The 21,308-nt window shown below is 36.1% G+C and overlaps 3 protein-coding genes and 1 pseudogene across 7 annotated transcripts; 3 read left to right on the top strand and 1 right to left on the bottom strand.

The window, feature by feature from the left end:
• The first annotated feature begins 253 nt into the window (after nt 1–253).
• LOC140976172 (oxygen-evolving enhancer protein 1, chloroplastic-like) lies at nt 254–1,752 on the top strand (annotated as a pseudogene).
• LOC140976171 (pentatricopeptide repeat-containing protein At4g33990-like) lies at nt 710–4,150 on the bottom strand. Its single transcript, XM_073440103.1, has one exon. The coding sequence runs from the start codon at nt 3,971–3,973 to the stop codon at nt 1,922–1,924; it is 2,052 nt and encodes a 683-aa protein (XP_073296204.1). The 5' UTR covers nt 3,974–4,150; the 3' UTR covers nt 710–1,921.
• Nucleotides 4,151–5,231: 1,081 nt separating this feature from the next.
• On the top strand, nt 5,232–15,473 carry LOC140976169 (histone-lysine N-methyltransferase SUVR5). 5 transcript variants are annotated; one of them, XM_073440099.1, is made up of 12 exons: nt 5,232–5,566; nt 6,973–7,518; nt 8,100–8,402; nt 8,569–8,679; nt 9,409–9,519; nt 10,172–12,934; nt 13,215–13,376; nt 14,007–14,123; nt 14,191–14,294; nt 14,394–14,534; nt 14,814–14,901; nt 15,042–15,473. In XM_073440099.1, exons 2-12 carry the CDS (start codon nt 7,036–7,038, stop codon nt 15,147–15,149), a joined length of 4,491 nt encoding a protein of 1,496 aa, XP_073296200.1. In that variant the 5' UTR covers nt 5,232–5,566; nt 6,973–7,035; the 3' UTR covers nt 15,150–15,473. The 5 variants fall into 5 exon arrangements, with proteins under 5 accessions (XP_073296200.1, XP_073296199.1, XP_073296201.1 ...); XM_073440098.1 differs by lacking the exon at nt 5,232–5,566 and adding an exon at nt 5,642–5,749; XM_073440100.1 differs by lacking the exon at nt 5,232–5,566 and adding an exon at nt 5,775–6,117.
• Nucleotides 15,474–16,644: 1,171 nt separating this feature from the next.
• LOC140976167 (BTB/POZ domain-containing protein At3g50780-like) lies at nt 16,645–19,779 on the top strand. Its single transcript, XM_073440097.1, has 3 exons — nt 16,645–17,122; nt 17,363–18,325; nt 18,608–19,779. Exons 2-3 carry the CDS (start codon nt 17,681–17,683, stop codon nt 19,592–19,594), a joined length of 1,632 nt encoding a protein of 543 aa, XP_073296198.1. The 5' UTR covers nt 16,645–17,122; nt 17,363–17,680; the 3' UTR covers nt 19,595–19,779.
• The last annotated feature ends 1,529 nt before the right edge of the window (nt 19,780–21,308 follow it).

The raw sequence follows: 21,308 nt of genomic DNA, 5'->3' as shown, positions 1-21,308 counted from the left end.
ATTGTAATTCTAAATTTTAAAATAAAAATACTATTCAGTAACTCAATATAAAATCTTAAGATTACAATATTGATTGACAATTCAATAAAAGATTAAGATTCACATTCACATCGGTCTTGCATCAGAAAAACTCTAATTTTGAAAAAAAAAATAGTGAATTACAAAAAAATATTGTTTTGTATGACCAAACATTTTCTTGTAGATTGATCAAGAACTAGCAAACAAAGTCCTTACAAAAATTTCAAGTAAATCTTTATAAGTTCCAATACTCGTATTTGTTAATCTGGTGGTAAAATCTCAGTCACAAAGAGAAAAAAGTAACAATCAAGAAACAAGAAAATGGCAGCTTCATTACAGCCAGCTGCCACCCTTATGCAGCCAACTAAGATTGGTGCCTCAGCCAGAACCAGCCTGCAGCTCCAAACAGTTCAAAACATTGGCAAGACGTTCGGCTTGCTCATTGCTCAAGGACATACTCATTTCTCAAGGACATGGCTCATAAATGCACCGATGCTGCCAAGATTGCTGGTTTTGCTCTGGCAACTTCAGCCCTTGTTATTTCACCTAGTATAATTACTTTTACGCCTGATATAGCACCGGTGGACCTGAGATATCAGGGGAGGGAGCCAAAACGAGACGAAGGGCAGTGGCATTAGATTTTAAGAAGAATTCATAAATAAAATTTCAGAATCTCTTAGCTAGATGTTTGCTGGCCGCAGCTTAAGCGGATCAATTCTTGGTGATAAGTCGCACGTGTATCATATCATCCAAATTTAGTAGCCAAGGAAGTTACAATTCGAAAATTTTGAACAAAATGAATATTTACAGTAAATTTTCTGATTGATATGAATTCTTGAAATATAATGATCAGAAATGTGCTAGTACAAAAATTTATAACTGGAGAAACACAACCCATGCAAGGTTTCATGTTGACATGTATCTATATCCACATATCTTGTACAAAAACTAATTCCCTCGGATTCACACTATAGGGAGATAAAGCTCTGAAGGAGTTCCAAAACGGCTGACCTATGACCAAGTTCAGAGCCAAACCTACATGGAAGTGAAAGGGTCGGGAACTGCTAATCAATGTCCAACCATTGAAGGAGGTGTCTGACAGCTTTGCTTTCGCGCCAGGCAAATACGAAGCTAAGAAACTCCGCTTGGAGCCAACATCATTCACAGCGAAGGCAGAGGGTGTAAACAAGAATGCATCATTAGAGTTCCAAAAGACTAAGCTCATGACCCGTTTAACATACAGCCTCGATGAGATTGAGGGGCCTTTTGAGGTATCTTCGGATGGCAGCATAAAGTTTGAGGAGAAAGATGGGATCGATTATGCTGCCGTAACAGTAACGCTTCCTGGTGGCGAACGTGTACCATTCCTCTTCACTATTAAGCAGCTTGTCGAATCAGGAAAACCAGATGGTTTCAGTGGAGAATTCCTCCTGCCCTCATATAGAGGTTCATCCTTTCTTAACCCAAAGGAAAAGGAGGATCTACTGGTTATGATAATGCGGTGGCGTTGCCTGCTGGGGGAAGAGGAGATGAGGAAGAGCTCGAAAAGGAGAACATAAAGAATGTTTCATCTTTAACTGGAAAGATCACATAAGTGTATCCAAATCAAAGCCCGAGACTGGTGAGGTGATTGGGGTGTTTGAGAGCATTCAGCCATCGGATACTGATTTGGGTTCAAAGGTCCCTAAAGATGTTAAAATCCAAGGTATCTGGTATGCACAGCTTGAGAAATAGAGTTGTTTAACATCATTGTACTGATTCTTGGTTTGAGTTTGTTGTAATGCAAAAGGGTACTTTAATATCAAATTTTGACCCATTAAATCGTGATATCTGTTTCCGCTAAACGAGGAGGATATTTTCCTTAACATTACTTGTTGACTTTACCATGAACTGAATCTTTATGTCACCAGAAATCTTTACAGGAACACAACCCATCTGTAAAGTGATGAAACCTCAAAGAATCTCTCACGATGATTCGAACTCCCACAGTTTTTGAAATAAATTTGATGGTGTTATGACAGTCGCCACAAATCCTCAAATTCTTAAAAACCCGTATCGATGATTGACCTTTTAAATTTAGTATTCCAAAAGCAACTGCCAGCTTCTCGCTGTGATTACACAAACTCGCCTCTTCCTCCTCTCCTTCCAAATCTTGGAGAACAAATTCTGTAACTGGGAAGTACCCAGCTAATTTCATCTTCCTGCGCATTTCATCCAAAAATTCATATATTTCATTATCTTCATCACCAACAACAAATGTATGCACTATATTATTAACTTCAACCCAACTGCACCCAGGAACTTTTCTAACTCCTCTGTCTCTCATTAATTTTCTAATCTCTGAGGCCTCTCCCCACAGTTTAGCCGTAACAAGGATGTTAAAAAATAAAACATAGTTCCCAGGGTTGTTTGGTTCAATCTCAAACAAATGGTTTACCGCGATTCGGGCTAGATCTACATTCTTATATATTCGACATGCTCCAAGCAAGGCTCCCCAAGCAGAAGCAGTTGGTTCTACGCGCATTTTTTGGATAAATTTATATGCCTCTTCCAAACGACCAGCACGACCAAGAACATCAGCTACGCAGGAATAGTGCTCAGAATCAGGTTCAACTTCATAAATCTTGCTCATTGAATCAAACACTGAGATCCCCTCATCTACCATTTGTGAATGGCTACAACCAGATAGGACACCTGTAAAGGTGACAGAGTTTGGTTTCACCCCTGAGTCAACCATTTTACGGAAGAGCAACAAGGCTTCCTCTCCTCTTCCATGCATTGAGTTTGCGATAATGATAGTGTTCCATGCAACTGTATCTTTCTCCGACATCATACTGAAAATTTGGTTGGATGCTTCCAGGCCACCACATTTTGCATACATTAACACCAGAGCGGTACTGGATACTATGTCCTCGGAAATACATCGTCTAACAAAATACACATGAATCTCCTTTCCTTGCCTCAAGTTTTCCAAATGAGTACAGGCGGTCAGCACACTCGTCAGAGTGATTTGATTTGGTGCGATTCCAAGTTGCTGCATTTCTCCAAATAAATCTAGTGCTTTCTCTGGTTTTCCATTATCAATGCATCCAGCAATTACAGTATTCCAGGAAGCAGTATTTAACACAACTCCTTCACTTCTCATTTGACGAAATTTATTGAGAGCTTTGCAACATTCCCCATTTGAAAAATATGCTGATATTATCACATTCCACGATACTGTATCAAGATTTGGCATGTTATGAAACACTGATTCAGCATTCTTAATACTTGCACAATTAGCATACATGTCAACAAGTGCACAATTCACAAATATGTTATCTTCCATCCCATTCTTGATACCAAAACCGTGAATCTCTCTACCCCAGTTCAAACTCTTCAAACTCGAGCAAGCAGGAATTACCGTGGACAAAGTCATTGCATTGGGCATGATCTTGCTCAACCCCATTTCACGAAATACCGAGAGAGCTTTCAATGGAAGACCACAAGCAACATGACAGGAACAAAACGATGTCCAAGAAATTATATCTTTCGTACACAACTCACCAAAAACTCTCTCGGCACCACTCAAATACTTGCATTTCCCGTACATATCAATTAAAGCATTCCCAAGAAGCAAATCCGAACTATATCCATACATCACAGCATCACCATGAATTTCTTTAGCCTTCACTAAATCCCCAGAATTCGCACAGATTTTGGCAGCCGCTAGAATAACTAACTTATCCGGAACCACATTTCTGCTGTTTTTTATTTCAGTGTACAACTTTATTGCTTCCTCACACCGACCCATTTTGGTATAAGCTGAAATCAACGCAGTCCATGACAATACATCTGGTTCGGGAAAATTGTCGAACAGTTGGCGAGCCCGTGTTAAATCTCCTAAACTCAAATACTTCTTGATGAATTTCACATTCATATGAGGTGGGAGATTCGTGGGTACCTTGGAAAGCATCTGATAGGCCACGTTAACTACTGCCACGAACCAAACAAAGCGCTGCAATGAATCGTGGCCGGAAACTCATATATCAGCACTCGATTCTTTGATGGTTAGGATTAAAGAGAGTTCACTCGTGGCTGGTAGGCTGTAGCATCTCGCACAGTCCCGAATTTANAAAAAAAAAAAAAAAAAAAAAAAAAAAAAAAAAAAAAAGAGTTCAAGGCCATGTTTGGTTGACGTCTTGACTATATGTCTTTGATTTCAATTTTATCTATTATTTATCTTATGTCAAACAAATCAATAATTATTTATTTCATTAATGTAATAATTGAAGGTAAAATATTATACTTGGTATCTTTATTTATTTATTTTTATGTATTAATTGCTAAAAATAATAAAAATATAATTTATCATCATATCTCAAATTTAATAATCATTCAATATTATTCTACATTTATTCAATAATTTTAATAATAACAATATTAATTATCTACTATGGAGGAAAAAAACTTTGTATATCGTTTTCATGCGTTGCTCTAACTCCCTCGGTTTTGAAATTTGTATTATTTTCATGTACAGAGTGTATTGATTTTTCTATTAAATAATTCGCAGTATTATAAGAAAGTTTCAATTTTGATAGTATTAATATCTTGGATTAAGAGGAAAATGTAGCTATTTCTGAAAATATTTTCCCATGTTTTTCCATCTTACAAATAAGGATGTTATGTTAATGTGGACAATCCAATTAAAATATAGATTTTTAAAAGAAATTCCAATTAATTACTTTTCCATTTCATTTCCCTTCTAAAGATTTCCATGCACTCTCAATGTTGGTTCAACGTTTTCAAATAGGAGGAACTAAAGGATTTTATAGCATCCACGTATCATATCTACGGATAGCTGAGTTAGTTGAGTGTGTGAACCTTGAAAATCTATACGGATAGTTGAGTTAGTTGAGTGTCTGAATCTTGAAACCGATGTCCCAAATTCGAAATCTACAATAATATTTTCTGCTTGAGTATGTATGTCGTGATCTATATGTTAACCTGATATATGTATTTCGTAAGTTGCTGCACATGTATATTCAAGTTGTGTCCAATTCTAATGTTCTAATGTTACCAAATTAGTGCAACCTTTTGGAATCCCTGTGCATAATCTATTACCAAACGCATAATACCGAATTCCCTAATTTGTCCCTAATCCATTAACACGAAACTACAAATCTACCCCCACCACGTTACAAGTTCCATTTTCCCCCAGACCTGGAAAATCCAGCCCTAACTTTTCAATCTACGAATACAAATCTGTCCTCCCCATTTTCACTAATAATTTTTGCTTCACCCTCTCTCCCAATTTCCGCGTACCCCCCAATTTCACCTAATATCTGCCATTCTCACACCCTTTAATTCTCTTTTTTTTTGCCCCTGTTTTCATGTTAGACCGGTCACATTACGTACCCAATTTCCCCAGCCAATGTGAATTTGGTCACTCGCACGATTCACATATAATCGGTACCAAAAAAAAATACTAGTCAAAATTTGCAATTCTCGTCTAAAAAAAAAATAAACCCACCTCGAAAATTTTATGGTGATCCATCAGTTCTTTAAGGTACATTACCTACACGGTTTGAATTCGTCTGTAAATTATTATTATTATTATTATTTTCTTCTTCCCATTGTTATGTATATGGGTACAGTTGACATGAGTGTGACATGTTTCATGTTAACATTGCATAACACAGCCATGGCCTAGCCAAGAGTTTTTTTTCTCGTGGTACCATCCAAATTACAGGTAAAATAAGGTGACCCAGAAATTGTATCGATCTATATTTTGGTTAATTAAATTGGGTTCGTGTCAAGATTTTGTGTGCCATTGACTGTAACTTTACTGTTGCGTTAGGGGGTTCAAGAATTATTAATATTATTTTTTTTCCACGTGTTGTGGCCTGTAAAATCTTTCTTTGGGTTTTTTGAATTTTGTAGTGCTAGTCTTAAATTTTTTTTCTTTTATTTGATTTGTTAAGGGTTTGAATTTTTTGCTTCAAATGAGATGATCTTTAGGGTTTTTAAGCTGATGGGTGCTTATAATTTGGGGTATTTGACAGCCCCTTTAAAGGGCGTGTATTGGAAAAGGGATTGTGGTGCAATGTTGCATACTGAGTAAAGTCTTTAGTCTTTGCATGTGATTCTTGAAATTCAGTTTAAAGAACTAATATTGAAATTAAAAGTGTAATACTATTAGCATTTCTTATTTTGTCTCGTGATATATGTGATTTGTTTCTCTCTCTCTTTTTAAATTTTTGAAATTTTTTTCTCTGATTCTGCATTTTATTCGGGTGTGTTCAATACAAGTTCAACTTACGCCCGTTTTGACTTTGGGACATCTCTAGGTGAGTTTTAGTTCGGGCACGATCTCCACGCAATGAGCTGGAATAACATAAATGCTAAATGGAGCTTTATTGGGAAAACTATATATAGATGATAGTCTGACTTATATGGCATGTTTGAAGGGAGATCTTCAGTTAAATGCCAACTATTTTTAATCAGTTAATTATTTTTCTTGAAATTGTTTATTTTTTTAAAGCTATTTTCTGGACTGTGTGGATAGAGATTTGAGATATAGTTTCATTACGAGTGATGATTTTAGGAATGTGGTGCCTTGAAACTATGTCGATGGTGGGAATTTATCATTTAAAAAAGTTGATTTTTTTGTAAAAGTTTGACCAGCCCAGTGTGGGTCCGCCTCTGAATTTAGTCGCAGAGATAATAATTAAAACTCTGGGACGAGGAATTTGGTAAATTACATTGCTTGTCATTGTATATTAGTTCCTCTGCATTATGTTCATGGTTTTAACTCAGATATAAGCATGCATGGGAAGCATGTAAGTATCAACATCGATGGCAAATCCTCAAAACTACCAATCTTTTATGGGGAAATGTTTTTTGTTTGTAGCTGCATCAACATTTTCTTTATATACTCGTTTGAGTCTCTTTAAACTCTGTGTCTGGCTGCAGGTTTAATTTGGTTTAACTCCTTCTATGGACACAAGCTAACATTAAAACTTTTAGTTTTAAACAATGGAAACGCTCCCATGTACCGGTTCACATAATGTTGGAGAATCCGATCGTCCTGAACATGGCTTGCAAAGAGCTTATAAATATGATGGAAAATCGGAATTTTTCCTTGATGCAGAACAAGCTGGGAAAGAAGATCTCAAAGCTAATGGTGTGGTGCTAAATGAGGTTGAATCTCATGAGTTAGGGGAGGATGGAGGTCAATTTACTTTGGAGAGATTCCCTTCTTCAGAAGGCTGCTCTAATGTAGATATGTATAATTATTTTGATGTTGACAGCCAAAATCTCTCCGGTGACTCCCATGATTCTGAACATGACCATTTAGACCACAGGGATCATTTTTCTGGACCTGATGTTGCCTTAGATCACTGTCAGATAGTTTTTGAAACTGGTGAAAGCGGATTGCCAAATGACAAGCAAGAGGGATTATGCCATCCTGAAATCAGAGATATAGAATTAGATGAAGCCCAAGCAGTTTGGGTGAAGGTATATATAACTCTATTTCTTTTGACCAACCTTTTTACAGTTTCATAAATATGTTGTAGTTTCTATCCAGTGTTCATTATAGTTGTTAGCCAGCTCCGCATGATTTCTTGGATCTAGTTTCCAAGTTGAAGAAAATAAACTAATTTCCAACGTTGATTTTAGGGTCTGAAAATGATCAGAAGTTTCTGCAGTAGAATAATGTAACCCCACTAACTTCAGAATCTCAACGTCAACAATGCTAAAATTTTGTCAAAATACTTAAAAGGGCAAGATGATCATGTTAATTGGCATAAATGCCTCAGATTTATGTTCAAGCTTCATGAAATTTGAGCTTAAGGTTTCATATCTAAAATGCAGAATTTGTGTTTTTTTTTCCACGTGTTATTCTGAAGGTTAATGATGCAATATACCACAGGAATTCTCATTTATGACTTCTTGACCAATTTTTTTTTTTCAAATCCCTGTAACATTTCTACCACGAGTTCATTTTAATGAAGTTTTACTCTTGTGGTTATGAAAATTCCGAAGAAAAATCATTTGAAGATTATTTGATGCTAACTGTTCAGCTTTGACACTTGTAGTGGAGGGGGAAGTGGCAATCAGGGATTAGATGTGCAAGGGCTGACTGGCCGTTATTGACTTTGAAAGCAAAACCAACTCACGACAGGAAACAATATCTTGTGATATTCTTTCCTCGGACTAGAAATTATTCTTGGGCTGATGTGCTACTTGTTCGTCCAATCAATGAATATCCGGAGCCAATTGCATATAAAACACACAAAGTTGGTCTGAAAATGGTGAAAGATTTAACTCTTGCTCGTCGTTTTATTATGCAAAAGCTGGCTGTGAGCATGCTGAATATTCTTGACCAGTTGTACCGTGAGGTTTGCTTTTGAAGTTAATCCTTGATTTATTTTTGTTTTCTAATATACATTTCTAAGCATGTGTGTGTGAAGGGATTTTCAGATTGGCGAATATTATTAATTATTATCTTTATGTCGATTCTGCTGCTATTGAACTTTGTGTTAAGATCTTTTCATGGCAATCTAGGCTTTGGTTGAGTCTGCTCGTGATGTGATGGTTTTGAAGGAATTCGCAATGGAGGCTTCACAGTGTAAAGTTTATTCTGATCTTGGAAGGATGCTTTTGAAGCTTCAAAATGTAAAAAATTTCTCTCATTTCATTTATTATGTATACAACAAAAAATATACGATAATTTAATTTCTCCCTCATATGTGGAGTTTACGTCAAGGTAGCTATAGTTATTTCTGCTATTATGATTCACTCTGCAGCTTTAGAAGTTGATGTTAAGCTTAGGCTACTGTGGCTATGAATAAAAATCTATAGAATGTTGTAGCTACAAGTTTTTATTGTTGCTAATTTTTTGGGCTGAAATTTGTTGGTGTTTTTTGTAGCTTTAGATCCATTTTTTGATATGTTTCTATTCTGTGCACCTTCAAGTTATCGCCCCCTATTTATTCTCCCCATTTTGTTGTTTGAGATTTACAGAATGTTTTATGTTGGATAGTAGCTTTATGATGTATTTCTAAATTTCTAATTGCCCATAAAATTACCCTAAACAAGTTAGTTGTTACCCTATCCAAAGGTTCATTGAATTTATTGTTAGAATGGTTCAGTATGATCCCTGGATATAGATTTTTTCCCAATATGATACAAAACTTCAAATGTATTGAACTTTACCAAGTTTTGAGTGTTCATTAGATTTTGTTTTCTATTCTATTTATATATGTACCACATGTAAAATTTGGATAAAAGCAGTTTAGGTGACAGAAGAGAGAGATAATTGATGTTCTTTCAACATCCAATTGGCAGTGTTTACTATTTTCCTGGTCAACATAATGTCAAAATCTGGTTGTCTTTTTTTTTCAGATGATACTGCAGAGCTGCCTGAATTCACATTGGCTTCAACATTCTTTGCAGCCTTGGATGCAACAATGTCAGAATGCGGACAGTGCTGAATGCGTGGAATTGCTTAAAGAGGTACTTCCAAAGCCACAAGTTTTAATCACGCATAGATGTCTGTGGATATGAAAGTCATTGGTGCAGGTTTAATAGTATCCGAGTCAACTGAAACAACCACTCAATCTGGTGTACTTTGTCGTAATTAGCCTCACCAGAGTAATCATTTACCCCATTAAAAACTTGGCTTGTAGTATCTACACATGGCTTGATGTTTTACTTGCTTTTTTCATTTTTGACCTTGCTCACTGCATATCGTGATAACTTATAATCTGCTGTTTTAGTTAAAATAGAATAAATTCTTGATAGCACAAGTACCTGAGTACACTTTGAACACAGACATTTACGTAACTGTTCTGATATATGGATCTGAAGTCTGAACCAAATCTAAATTCTTGTTTTTATCAAATATGATGAGTTTGGGTAACTTTCATGCATTTTCTTTGTAATGGTTTTTAATATTGTTGTTTTTCTTTCTGAGGGCCATCCTTGGTGCATCATCCATCCGTGGGATTGGGTATTATAATTTTGTTGATTGCCTTGTTATAGGATTTCAAAAATGAGAATCTTATCTTGATTTCTCCTGTTTCACATGCAGCGAGTTGCTCTTTCTTATTTTCATCTTTTACCACCAGATTTCTGAGAAAAATATTTTGATATTTTCATGGTTTAGGAATTGAATGACTCCATCTTATGGTATGAGGTAAACTCTAGGTCAAGTTCAACAGCACCAATGGAGTTGGGATCTGATTGGAAGAGTTGGAAACAAGAGGTGATGAAGTGTTTTTCAGTTTCACATCCTATATGCTCTACTGTAGGCTCAAACGAGCCTATTAATGATGATGCATTGACTGGGGGGCTTCAGATAAGCAGAAAAAGACCTAAGCTTGAGGTTCGTCGTGCTGATACACATGCGTTTAGTTCACATCATTCTGCTCCTTCTGAAACCAACTCTACTTTTTTCAACGGATATGGTGTTGTAAACTGCTCTGCCCTGAATTCTGAGGCTCCGACTACATTAAGTTCTCAGGATGCTGCTGCCCCAGCGGTATATATTGGATGTGTTTCTGATAAATGGGATGATATAATTGTCGAGGCTGGAAATGTGGAAGTTATTCAGGCTAAAGACGTGAAAATGACCCCTGCTGCTTCTCTAATGCCAAAGTTCCAGGAATCAGGAGATCGTAATCGACAATGCATAGCTTTCATAGAATCTAAAGGAAGGCAGTGCGTGCGGTATGCTAATGAAGGTGATGTATATTGCTGTGTGCATTTGGCTTCTCGTTTTGCTGGAAATTCAGCAAAAGCTGAAGTAATGCATTCTGCTGATTCACCTATGTGTGGAGGTACCACGGTTCTTGGGACTAAATGCAAACACAGAGCTCTAATTGGTTCTGCCTTTTGCAAGAAACATAGGCCACTCGATGGTAAGAATACAACATCTCCTATTCCTAACGTTAAAAGAAAAAGTGAGGAAACTGTCATGTATCCAGTGAGTAAAAGTCTGACACAATTTGTGCTTGAGCCAGTGACTGAAACTCCTTCCCAAGTTGATCCAATGTTAGATGTGGGAAAAGGCTTCATCTCAGCAAGCACTATGATAGAGAAACCTGAGCAGCTTCAGCAGGCTCACAGCAGCGATGAGATGGTAGAGTGCATAGGTTCATGGCCCCAAGTTGAAAATGATCCGTGCCTCGAAATCCCAAAACGGCATTCTTTATACTGTGAGAAACATATACCTAGCTGGCTTAAGCGTGCTAGGAATGGTAAGACTAGGATTGTGTCGAAGGAAGTATTCATAGATCTGCTAAAAGATTGTCACTCCAGGGAGCAAAAATTGCAGTTGCACCAAGCATGTGAACTCTTCTACAGGCTTTTGAAAAGTATATTGTCTTTGAGAAATCCAGTACCCAAAGAAGTACAGTTTCAATGGGCAATCTCTGAGGCTTCCAAAGATCCTAGGGTTGGGGAATTTCTGATGAAATTGGTGCATCATGAAAAAGAGAGGTTGAGAAAGCTCTGGGGCTTTGTGGTCGGGAGGATAGAGAAAGCATCACCAACTATCGAAGAGTTGGTTCCAATTTCGATGTTGACGTCTCATGATAGAAATGACGAAAGTGTTATCAAGTGCAAAATTTGCTCAGAAAAGTTTCTTGATGATCAAGTGCTTGGTGAACACTGGATAAATAGCCATAAGAAAGAAGTGCAATGGCTTTTCAGGGGATACGTTTGTGCAATATGCTTGGATTCTTTTACTAATAAAAAGGTTTTGGAAGCTCATGTGCAGGAGAGGCATCACGTGGAGTTTGTTGAGCAGTGCATGCTTTTACAGTGTATTCCTTGTGATAGCCATTTTGGGAATCATGACCAGTTATGGTTGCACGTGCTTTCAAGTCACCCCGCCCATTTAAGGTTGTCAAATGCTACTTTGAAGCAAGATGAAGGTTCTTCGCAGAAAGTTGAACCAGAGAAGCAAGCTCCAGTGAAGCACTCCAATGCGGAGGATCAATTGGGCACACGAAGATTTATTTGTCGGTTTTGTGGCTTAAAATTTGATTTGCTGCCTGATCTTGGTCGCCATCATCAAGCTGCTCACATGGGCCAGAGTTCTACTGGTCCTCGCTTGACTAAGAAGGGAATTCAATTTTATGCCCATAAACTAAAATCAAGGAGGCTGACACGGCCACGATTTAAAAGGGGTTTGAATTCAGCATCTTATAAGATTCGGAATAGATTGCAGTCCTTGAAAAAGGGCATCTTCCCATCGAAGTTAGTTAACCCATTGGATATCATGGTTCAATCAAGTGTGCCCGAGGCTTCTACTCTTGGTAGATTGGCAGATTCTCAATGCTCAGCTGTTGCTAAACTGTTATTTTCAGAAATTAAAAAAACAAAACGGCAACCTAGTATATCAGAAATTTTATCAGTTGCAAGATCAGCTTGCTGCAAGGTAAACCTTGTGGCATCATTGGAGGTTAGTTATGGAAATCTGCCAGAAAGAATATACCTGAAAGCTGCCAAACTGTGTAGTGATCACGACATTTTAGTGGAATGGCATCGGGAGGGCTTCATATGTCCCAAAGGATGCAACCCTTGCGTTAGGTCACCAATTTTGTCACCATTGGTAACCAAATCAGATTGCACATTTCAGGGAGGATCTATTCAGTCGCATCTTATGACGTCAGAGTGGACAATGGATGAATGTCACTGTGTTATTGATTCCCGACATTTTTCTCTTGACCTCTCTGAGAAAAATATCATTTTATGTGATGATATAAGTTTTGGACAGGAATCGGTTCCAATAGCTTGTGTCATGGAAGAAAATCTTTTGAATGCGGAGGGGCCTGATGAGCAAATTTCCGAGTCCTTTCCATGGGAAAGCTTTACCTACATTACAAAGTCATTAATCGATCAATCTCTCATTCTTGAAGCAGAGGTATCTTCATGCAACTTCTCTGCGAAAGAGTTGATCGTAAATGAGTTGTTTCTTGTTTTATTTTGTGCAATTACATTCGCTGTATCATGAGCACCGGCATGCTCCTATAGTTTTTCACATATGAGCAGCAGAATAATACAATGGGGTCTGCCTGATCTTAACAGTGTTTTCTTGTTATTTTTTGAATTGTAACTAATATTAACAGAGCTCCTTATAAATGAACATACATTCTAGTTTTCTAACCAGATTTACAAAATGCTCAAATCTGTACATTGTCCAGAGCTTACAATTGGGCTGTTCTTGTGCACATTCTACATGCTTTTCTGCAACATGTGATCATGTGTACCTATTTGACAATGATTATGAAGATGCCAAAGATATTTATGGAAAGCCCATGAATGGAAGGTTTGCTTATGATGAGCGGGGTCGAATTATTTTGGAGGTAAGCAACAATTTCTTCCTGGCTAGTGATATTTTTTCCCATTTGTGCAATTTGGATGCTCTCGAGCACTTTCTTTATGATAGTTGTTGTACCCAGATAACTGTTCTATTCCTGAAACCCTTGCATAATAATCTGGCTGTTGGGTTTGATTGTTGGTTTATTAGATTTTTTCTTGGGTTTGATTGTTGGTTTATTAGATTTTTTCCAAAGTCATTCAAATACTTATTATTTGATTAACTGGTATAGCGTTCACATAAAGTAATAGACTATGTTTTCTACAAAAATATTCAAAGCATTTCAAAATTGTTCTGTCTATTTCTTCCACAGATTACATATTGTGGCATTCACCTCAGAAATCTACTTGTTGTACAAGTTGAAAATTATGAAAGTTGATATTCCCAAACTTTTGTTACATGTTTGCATTCCACATTACGTAATTGCGTCTTGGTTGACCGTGATACTCTTCGCTCATAAAACCGTCGAGTGATGTTAGTTTAATGTTATTCAACTGTATTTTGTATCAACAAATACTTGAGGTCGTTTAATGGTCGATGGTGCTGTTATTATTTTGTACTTCTTCATGGAGATGCTATCTGCATAATATGTTGAAGCTCTTTCCTGAATTGTCAGGAGGGGTATCTAGTATACGAGTGCAATCAAAGGTGCTGCTGTAGTAGAGCTTGTCAAAACCGGGTTTTGCAAAATGGAGTTCGACTGAAGTTGGAAATATTCAAAACGGAAAAAAAGGTGACTCTCAGAAACTGCATGGAATTTTTTCAGTAATGAACTAAACTCTATGCCATCCGAATTGTAGGGCTGGGCAGTGAGGGCACGTGAAGCTATTCTTCGTGGGACTTTTGTGTGCGAGTATATTGGTGAGGTAATTGAGGAGCAGGAAGCAAATGAAAGACGAAACAGGTTTTTTTTTTTAAATAGCTTGTCAAATTTGTTTACCAGTTGATCTTACTTTTTAAATTGTCATTGACAACTTTAAACATCGCCTTGCTTTTTGGATAGCAGGTACGGTAAAGAAGGTTGCAGATATTATTATGAGATTGATGCTCATATTAATGATATGAGCAGACTAATGGAAGGGCAGGTCCCATATGTAGTTGACGCCACAAATTATGGCAACATTTCACGCTACATAAATCACAGGTGAGGAAGGTTTTAGTTTGTTATCTTTTGAATATATTTCCTCATCTAGCTCAAAAGCCAGTTGTTTCTTAAAGTGAAAATCCTATAAATCTGCCATTCTATTTCAAATTTCGCTTGAGATCTGATTGTGTTTAAACTATGGAATAAAATTGTTGGAAATTTTAATTTTTTTTTAAATCGACCCAAGTTTTTTATCCAAGATCAAAGATGTGATCTTGATGCGATATCCATATATGTTGCTCTTTCAGCACCAATTTGATCCTCTTATGTTGTTCTTAGTTGCTCACCAAATCTTGTGAATCATCAAGTTCTCGTTGAAAGCATGGATAGTCAGCTCGCTCACATTGGTCTCTATGCCAACCGAGATGTAAGCATTCTTCAACCTTTCCTCCAATGAATCAAAACTTTATGAATCATTAACAAGAAGCAAAATTATTCCGCCTCCATTGAAAAAACTCTGTAAGTTTGTAGTATTCTAACGCTTTGAATCTTGAATATATCGAGCAGATATCTTTAGGGGAGGAATTGACTTACGATTTCCGTTACAAGCTACTGCCTGGAGAAGGATGCTTGTGTCTGTGTGGAGCTTCCAACTGCAGGGGAAGGCTTTATTGAACTGTTCCTATACTGGAATAAGCCAACTGCATAGTTCTATCTTTGATTCTTTGTAGTGCCCTGCTAAATTTTTCCTTTGAAAATTCAGATGTTATTTTCCTGTTGGAACTTCGTTAGGCTGGTAATGTTAACGTATGTTGCTCATTATAACGAGGTCGATGATAGACTATGAATTAATACGAAGTACTAATTAGTAAATGAAATGTAGAAGTAATCGTATGTCCATACCTTTTTTTCCAGTTTTTGCATAAAAATGATGAGAAGGATGTGGGATTATATTGTTTTCTTTCCTTTACATGATTTCCAATGCTTGTGTTGGATTCATTTTGAACAGCAGAAACATGGAGCTTTTTACAAGCACATAACCATGAAACTTGGCCTGGTCTCAATCTGTTCCTCGGGTTCTGTTTAACTAAGCCTATTGCAGCCCTTTTGAGCCCGCCCTGGACCGGAAAGATATTGAATCTCTGATGGTTCTGAACCGGTTTTACTTGTCCTAAACTGCTGGACGAGTTTTAGGTTTATTGTTGGATGATGTCTTCCAAGAATCATGAATTGAATATAACCGACTCGACTCCCTCAAACATGAAAAATAATTTAATTATTTCTTGTTCAAATTTACTTTGAATTAGTGTATTAGAGATTCTATGATATAATCCACATGAAAGAAAGATATGGCAACGTGGGGCAAATATTAGGAGAATGCCATTTCATGCAAGGTATTATTTTTATAGTGTCGATGATGCTTCCTTTTTGTTTCACTTTCATAATTTACTCACCATCCCCTTTTAACTCTTTTATTTCAATTTTACAGCAACAAAATGGTCCATAGTTGTTGGTGCATCCTCTAAAAATAATAATGCAAGAAAAGATGAGAAAGTCAAAAGAAATTTGAAACCGCTCAATGAGATGTGTGAACATGGGGTCTACTCTATCATATCCAATTGCTTTTACTTCTTCTTGCCCTTTAATTAGAGGGATGATCATTTCTAAGTTTATTTATTTTTTAACATTATAATATATATTTTTAAAAATAATAATATATGATACAAGCACAATTGTATCTCAAACTTGATATCACGTATAAAATTTAAGATTTTGATATCAGATAAGTTATAAAAATTATATATTTTTATTTAAAATTCTATGCTATATAGGAAGTAAATTACACGAATGCAGCATCATATCGCAGACCTTTGAATAAATGATAAATACGTATTGTAAGATCAAATAACAACATATTATACTTCAAATAACAACATATTATACTGCTATGGTATCTGTATAGAGGCATCATAATTGCTAGGCGTGGTCTGATTAAGAATATTCAATCAAGAAAGGCTCGAGCCGTTGCTTTCAAGAGCAACTCCTTCCATCTCCCGCACACACAAATCCCACAAAAAGAGGGTATTTTAGACTACTCATGTTGCAAAAGACGTGGCTTGTAATCTACGGTGTCTTCGAGCGAAAGCTATTGATTACGTCTGATTCTACAGAGTACGAGGCACAATAAAATAAAGAACAAAAAGGCAAAACCAAGATTGAAATGTGACGCAACCCATCTCCTCTTGCATGCTTGCATCTCTCTTTTTCTCTCTCTCGGTTTGTTTTTGTGTGTACTTGCGAAATAGCATGAGATCATAAAACATATACTAGTTGTTCAAATCAAGAAAACATTTTTCAGACAGAGTCACATGCAGATTGCATAGTTACAGAAACAGGCATCAGCAAGCCTGTTTTACACCACTCCTTGCACAAACTATTTGCTAGTGTCAAATTGTTTATTCAAGAATTTCTTGATCTTCGGGAAAATAATAATTAAAAAAAAATGCGTTGAGTCCCCGTTAAAGCAGTTCCCTTTATGCTAGACATGATAGCTCTCTTCAATTAGTTTCAGTGGCTCATGGGTCATTGAGTCAAGTGATAAAGAGACGGGATTCTCAGAGAACCCTCTCAGATTTCTCTGTTTCTTGGTGAGTTTTGCTTTTTTTTCAGTTCGAAGAAATTTCTTGAAAATTGGTGTTTAAAGTTTCAATCTTTGTGCTTCTTTTGTGATCTGTTGGACTTTTACTGTGAAGACCTCCTTTTATTTTGATATTTCTAACACTAGAACTTGTAATTTAAGTTGCGGTCATTAGTTTGTCACTTTCTCCCTTGTAGAAATTGTGTTCTAGCCCTAGTTGATGTGAAGTTGCTGCATTCTTGATTTTCAGAGGTTGAATCTTTTGTGAGATTGTAGAGAGCAAATGCCTTTTGATTTCTTGCGCTCTTGCCTTTGGTAAAGAGAGAAAATCATGCCGTGGTTTAGATTTTCTTGATTGATCTTTTCTTTCAACTTTCTCGTGAATGGAGAGTGAGACATTTCCCTGTTCTGATTTGGACCCTTTTGTTCTTCATCTTTACTGATACCAAAGAAAAGAAGACAACTAGTTCGAGTTATTAGCATATTTCCGACTTTGGGGGAGTCGTGAATTGTTTCCTTAGTAAAAGATCCGTTTTGACTTAATCGGGGATTTGAAGTGTTCTTGAACATGTCTGAAATAAGGGTTCCAAGAGTAGATCAAGGTCAAACCAAAATTAGAAATGTTCCGATTGCTGTGACCCCCGAAGGATTTTGGTGTTGCCCCTCTCCCGCTGTGTTTCAAAAGATTCAAAAGACACAACCTCCATTGAACAAGACCAGATCATCTCCTTCTCCCCATGGTACTTTTTGGGTTGAGAAAAAACAAACCTCGGCGACTCTGAAAAAGTCCGGAAGTGCGTCAAGGAGGACAGATCTTGTTACTGACGAACCAAGCACACAAAGTTCCAATGCACCTGTTCTTAATAATAATGCCTCGGTGAAGAATGAGAGAGCTCCTCGGCCGAAGCTTGAAAAGGTGCCAAGGAAGGTGACAGTTGAGTTTGGCGAACCTGGAACAAGTGACTTGAAGTTAATTTTGCTAGGAAAGCAGGGACTTTCTGTGAAGTTGAGTGTTCACAGGAGTGTACTCTTGGAAAATAGTAGTTACTTTGCCAGCGAAATATCCCAACAGCAACCTGTCTTTCCTTGTCTTGAAATCGAGGACTGTGAAGATGTGGAGATATATGTTGAGACTATTGGATTGATGTACTGTAAAGATCTGAAGCCACAGTTGATCAAGCAGAACGTTTCACGTGTGTTACGCTTCCTTAAGGTAGTCGAAATATGTTTCTCTATTGTAGTGTTAGCTAGATACTGGTTGAAAGATGTTTTTGTGATAGTTTATACTTGGAATTTTTCTTAATCTATAGAATAATTCTGGGCTTTGAGCTTGTATATGTTTCGGTTGTTAAAGACAAATTCTCAGTTAGCCTACTTTTGACCAAGTATATCGTGAATTTATACTACAAAGGCTTCCATTATTCCGAGTCAGATATTTTAAGTTATTTCCCTATTTATAATGAATTCTGTAATTCTGATGGCAAATCTCTTTTAGATTGCTGAACAACTTGGTTATATTTCGTGCATCCAATCATGTTTGGAGTACTTGGAAGCGGTCCCTTGGATCGGTGAAGATGAAGAAGAAAAGGTGGTGTCTTTGGTCTCAAGTCTCCAAGGTGAGGGATTAGGAGTCGGACCTGTATTAAAACGAGTCTCTCCCGAACTTTCAGATCCACCAAAAGACACCCTTTCTCACATATTAGATCTAGTTCTGAAGAGCAACAAAGAAAGGGGGCGACTTGAGATGAAATCCACTGTCCTGAAACTCCTCAAAGAAAACCAGTGTCTTCCCACCTCTTCTGGCTCGAATCACTTGTGCAATGAAACTGTCTACACTTCTTGCAAAAGCTCCTTACATTCTTTGGTGTCTCTATTCAGACAAGCCGCTGAGCCCGAGTTTTGCGACAAATGTTTAGATACCAGGGAACCAGTGGTGAAGTTACTGGTTCTCGAATCAGATAACCTCATATGGTTGCTCGATATACTGGCCATCAGACAAGCGGCAGACGAGTTTGCCACGATATGGTCAACTCAGCAAGAATTGGCTTCGCTTCACACTAAACTTCCTACCCCGATACGCCACCATGTTAGCTCGATTACAGCAAGATTATTTGTAGGAATCGGCAGAGGGGAGCTGCTTCCATCTAAAGATACACGACATTTGTTGATCCAAACGTGGCTACAACCACTTATCAACGACTACAAGTGGTTGCTACATGGCTGCAGATCGTTCGATCGTACGGTTGTGGAAGAAGGATTAGGCAGGACAATCCTCACACTGCCTCTAGAGGATCAGCAAAGCATTTTACTCTCTTGGCTTGGTAGTTTTTTGAAGTCCGGTGAGGACTGCCCGAATCTTCAGCGAGCTTTCGAAGTGTGGTGGAGGAGGACTTTTATCCGGCCATTTGCGGAATTTGAGATTCTCCAGCAGGGAGACGATAGTCTAAGGACATCAACTTCAAAGATGGAGGTTGAGCAATAGAATCTTTGCTGTTTTCAGTCACAATTGGATCTTTTTGTGCTTTTTTTATTTATTTAATTTGATCTTTAAATTTGCAGTCCCCGTATGAAGTTTTTAAATATAATTGCCTCTTGGTGTGTTGCATAATAGTAATTGTCGAATTCAAGATTTTACATGCTGTAAGGTGAATATCATGTTGTTTATTTTTTCTAAAAATAATATAATGATTTAGTTTTTCTAATTGTAAATTAAGATGAATGAATATTGAATGACATTTTGCTTTCCTTCCCAATGGTTCTATGGAATTTAGTTTGGTTCAATTAGTTTAAGGTCTTCAAAAAAATTTGGTACCTCAAATTTGTTTTTAAAAAAAAATAAAAATAAAAATTAAACATTATTCTTTGAAAACTGGAGAATTAGGAGTTGACAACACTCAAATGGCATCAGGGGCATGCAAGATTTGAGTTTTCAAATACCTAATCCTAAAATGAAACATTTTATTTTATTTTGGTTTCTTTTTTGTATTGTGGTTTGGTTAATTCGGTAAAGTTTATATTTTGAATGATAAATTGAATAGTAAATTAATCTTTATGTTTTACTAATGATTTACTAGTAAAAATGAATATGAATGTTCATTTACAATCTCTAGAATATCAAATATCTGATAATTAAATAAAAGTAACAATTTACAAAAATATAATTAAAATATAATAACATGATTAAATATAATATAATATTAAAAATCAATCAATTTAATATTTTACATTAAAGTTCACGACTTTTTGCATCACCTTTTAACTGCTTTAACATATTATACATTTATACTATTATACTATATATTATAATAAAATTTCAACCATTAAAGTAAAAACACTTTTCCATTTATCCAACATTTTATATGAATAGAGATTTTATTTTATGTTAGTAAATCTCATCAATTTTTCTCCACATTTCTCCCAACTAATTCATATATATTTGGTAAATCGTTTTTCAATATGTTTAATCATAATTTAAATTAGTGTTTTTGTGCGCGACACATTTGTATTTTTAAAAGATTTGTGAATATTTGTTATATTTTAAATTTTTAATTATTATTTGAATCACAATGATGTAAATACATTAAATATGTAATTGGTAGAAGATAATGTGTTCACTGAATTTAAAGAAAGTATATATTAATTAATAGAAAATAATGTGTAAATATTTGAATTTATTGATAAAAATATTTTTGTAAAAATCAATTGATATAACAAGATCACGCCAAATTCGGTTAGTATAATTAGTTCTTACTTAATAAAATAGTATAAAATATGGATATGGAAAATTGTTTTTAAAACAACTATTTGAAAAATAAACATATATTATAAATAAGCAAATAAACATTTATTATATACACGCAACGTGTGTGCCACATCGCTAGTTATACAAAATTTTTTTAAAATTATTTTAATATATAAAGTATAAGTAAAAATAAAATGAGTAGCAAAGTATGATATCTGAAAAGATCTGATATGAACTTTAGAATATGCTTCTGATAATTTCAAGAATACTTTTGAACTATAAGAGAATAATCGTGTAAGTGTATCTTGCTGAAGATAAAGAAATAGCTTTATACAGATGATCTTCAAACGTTCAGATTCGAACAAATATAAATTGGTCGAGTCATGATAAGTAATGGACTTGTCTAAACTATCAAACATAATTTGACACACTCTAAAAATAGAAGGTGATATTA

The sequence above is a fragment of the Primulina huaijiensis genome, chromosome 5 (genome assembly GCF_012295235.1).
Source record: "Primulina huaijiensis isolate GDHJ02 chromosome 5, ASM1229523v2, whole genome shotgun sequence".
NCBI lineage: Eukaryota > Viridiplantae > Streptophyta > Magnoliopsida > Lamiales > Gesneriaceae > Primulina > Primulina huaijiensis.
This window is presented reverse-complemented; position numbering and strand designations above follow the sequence as displayed.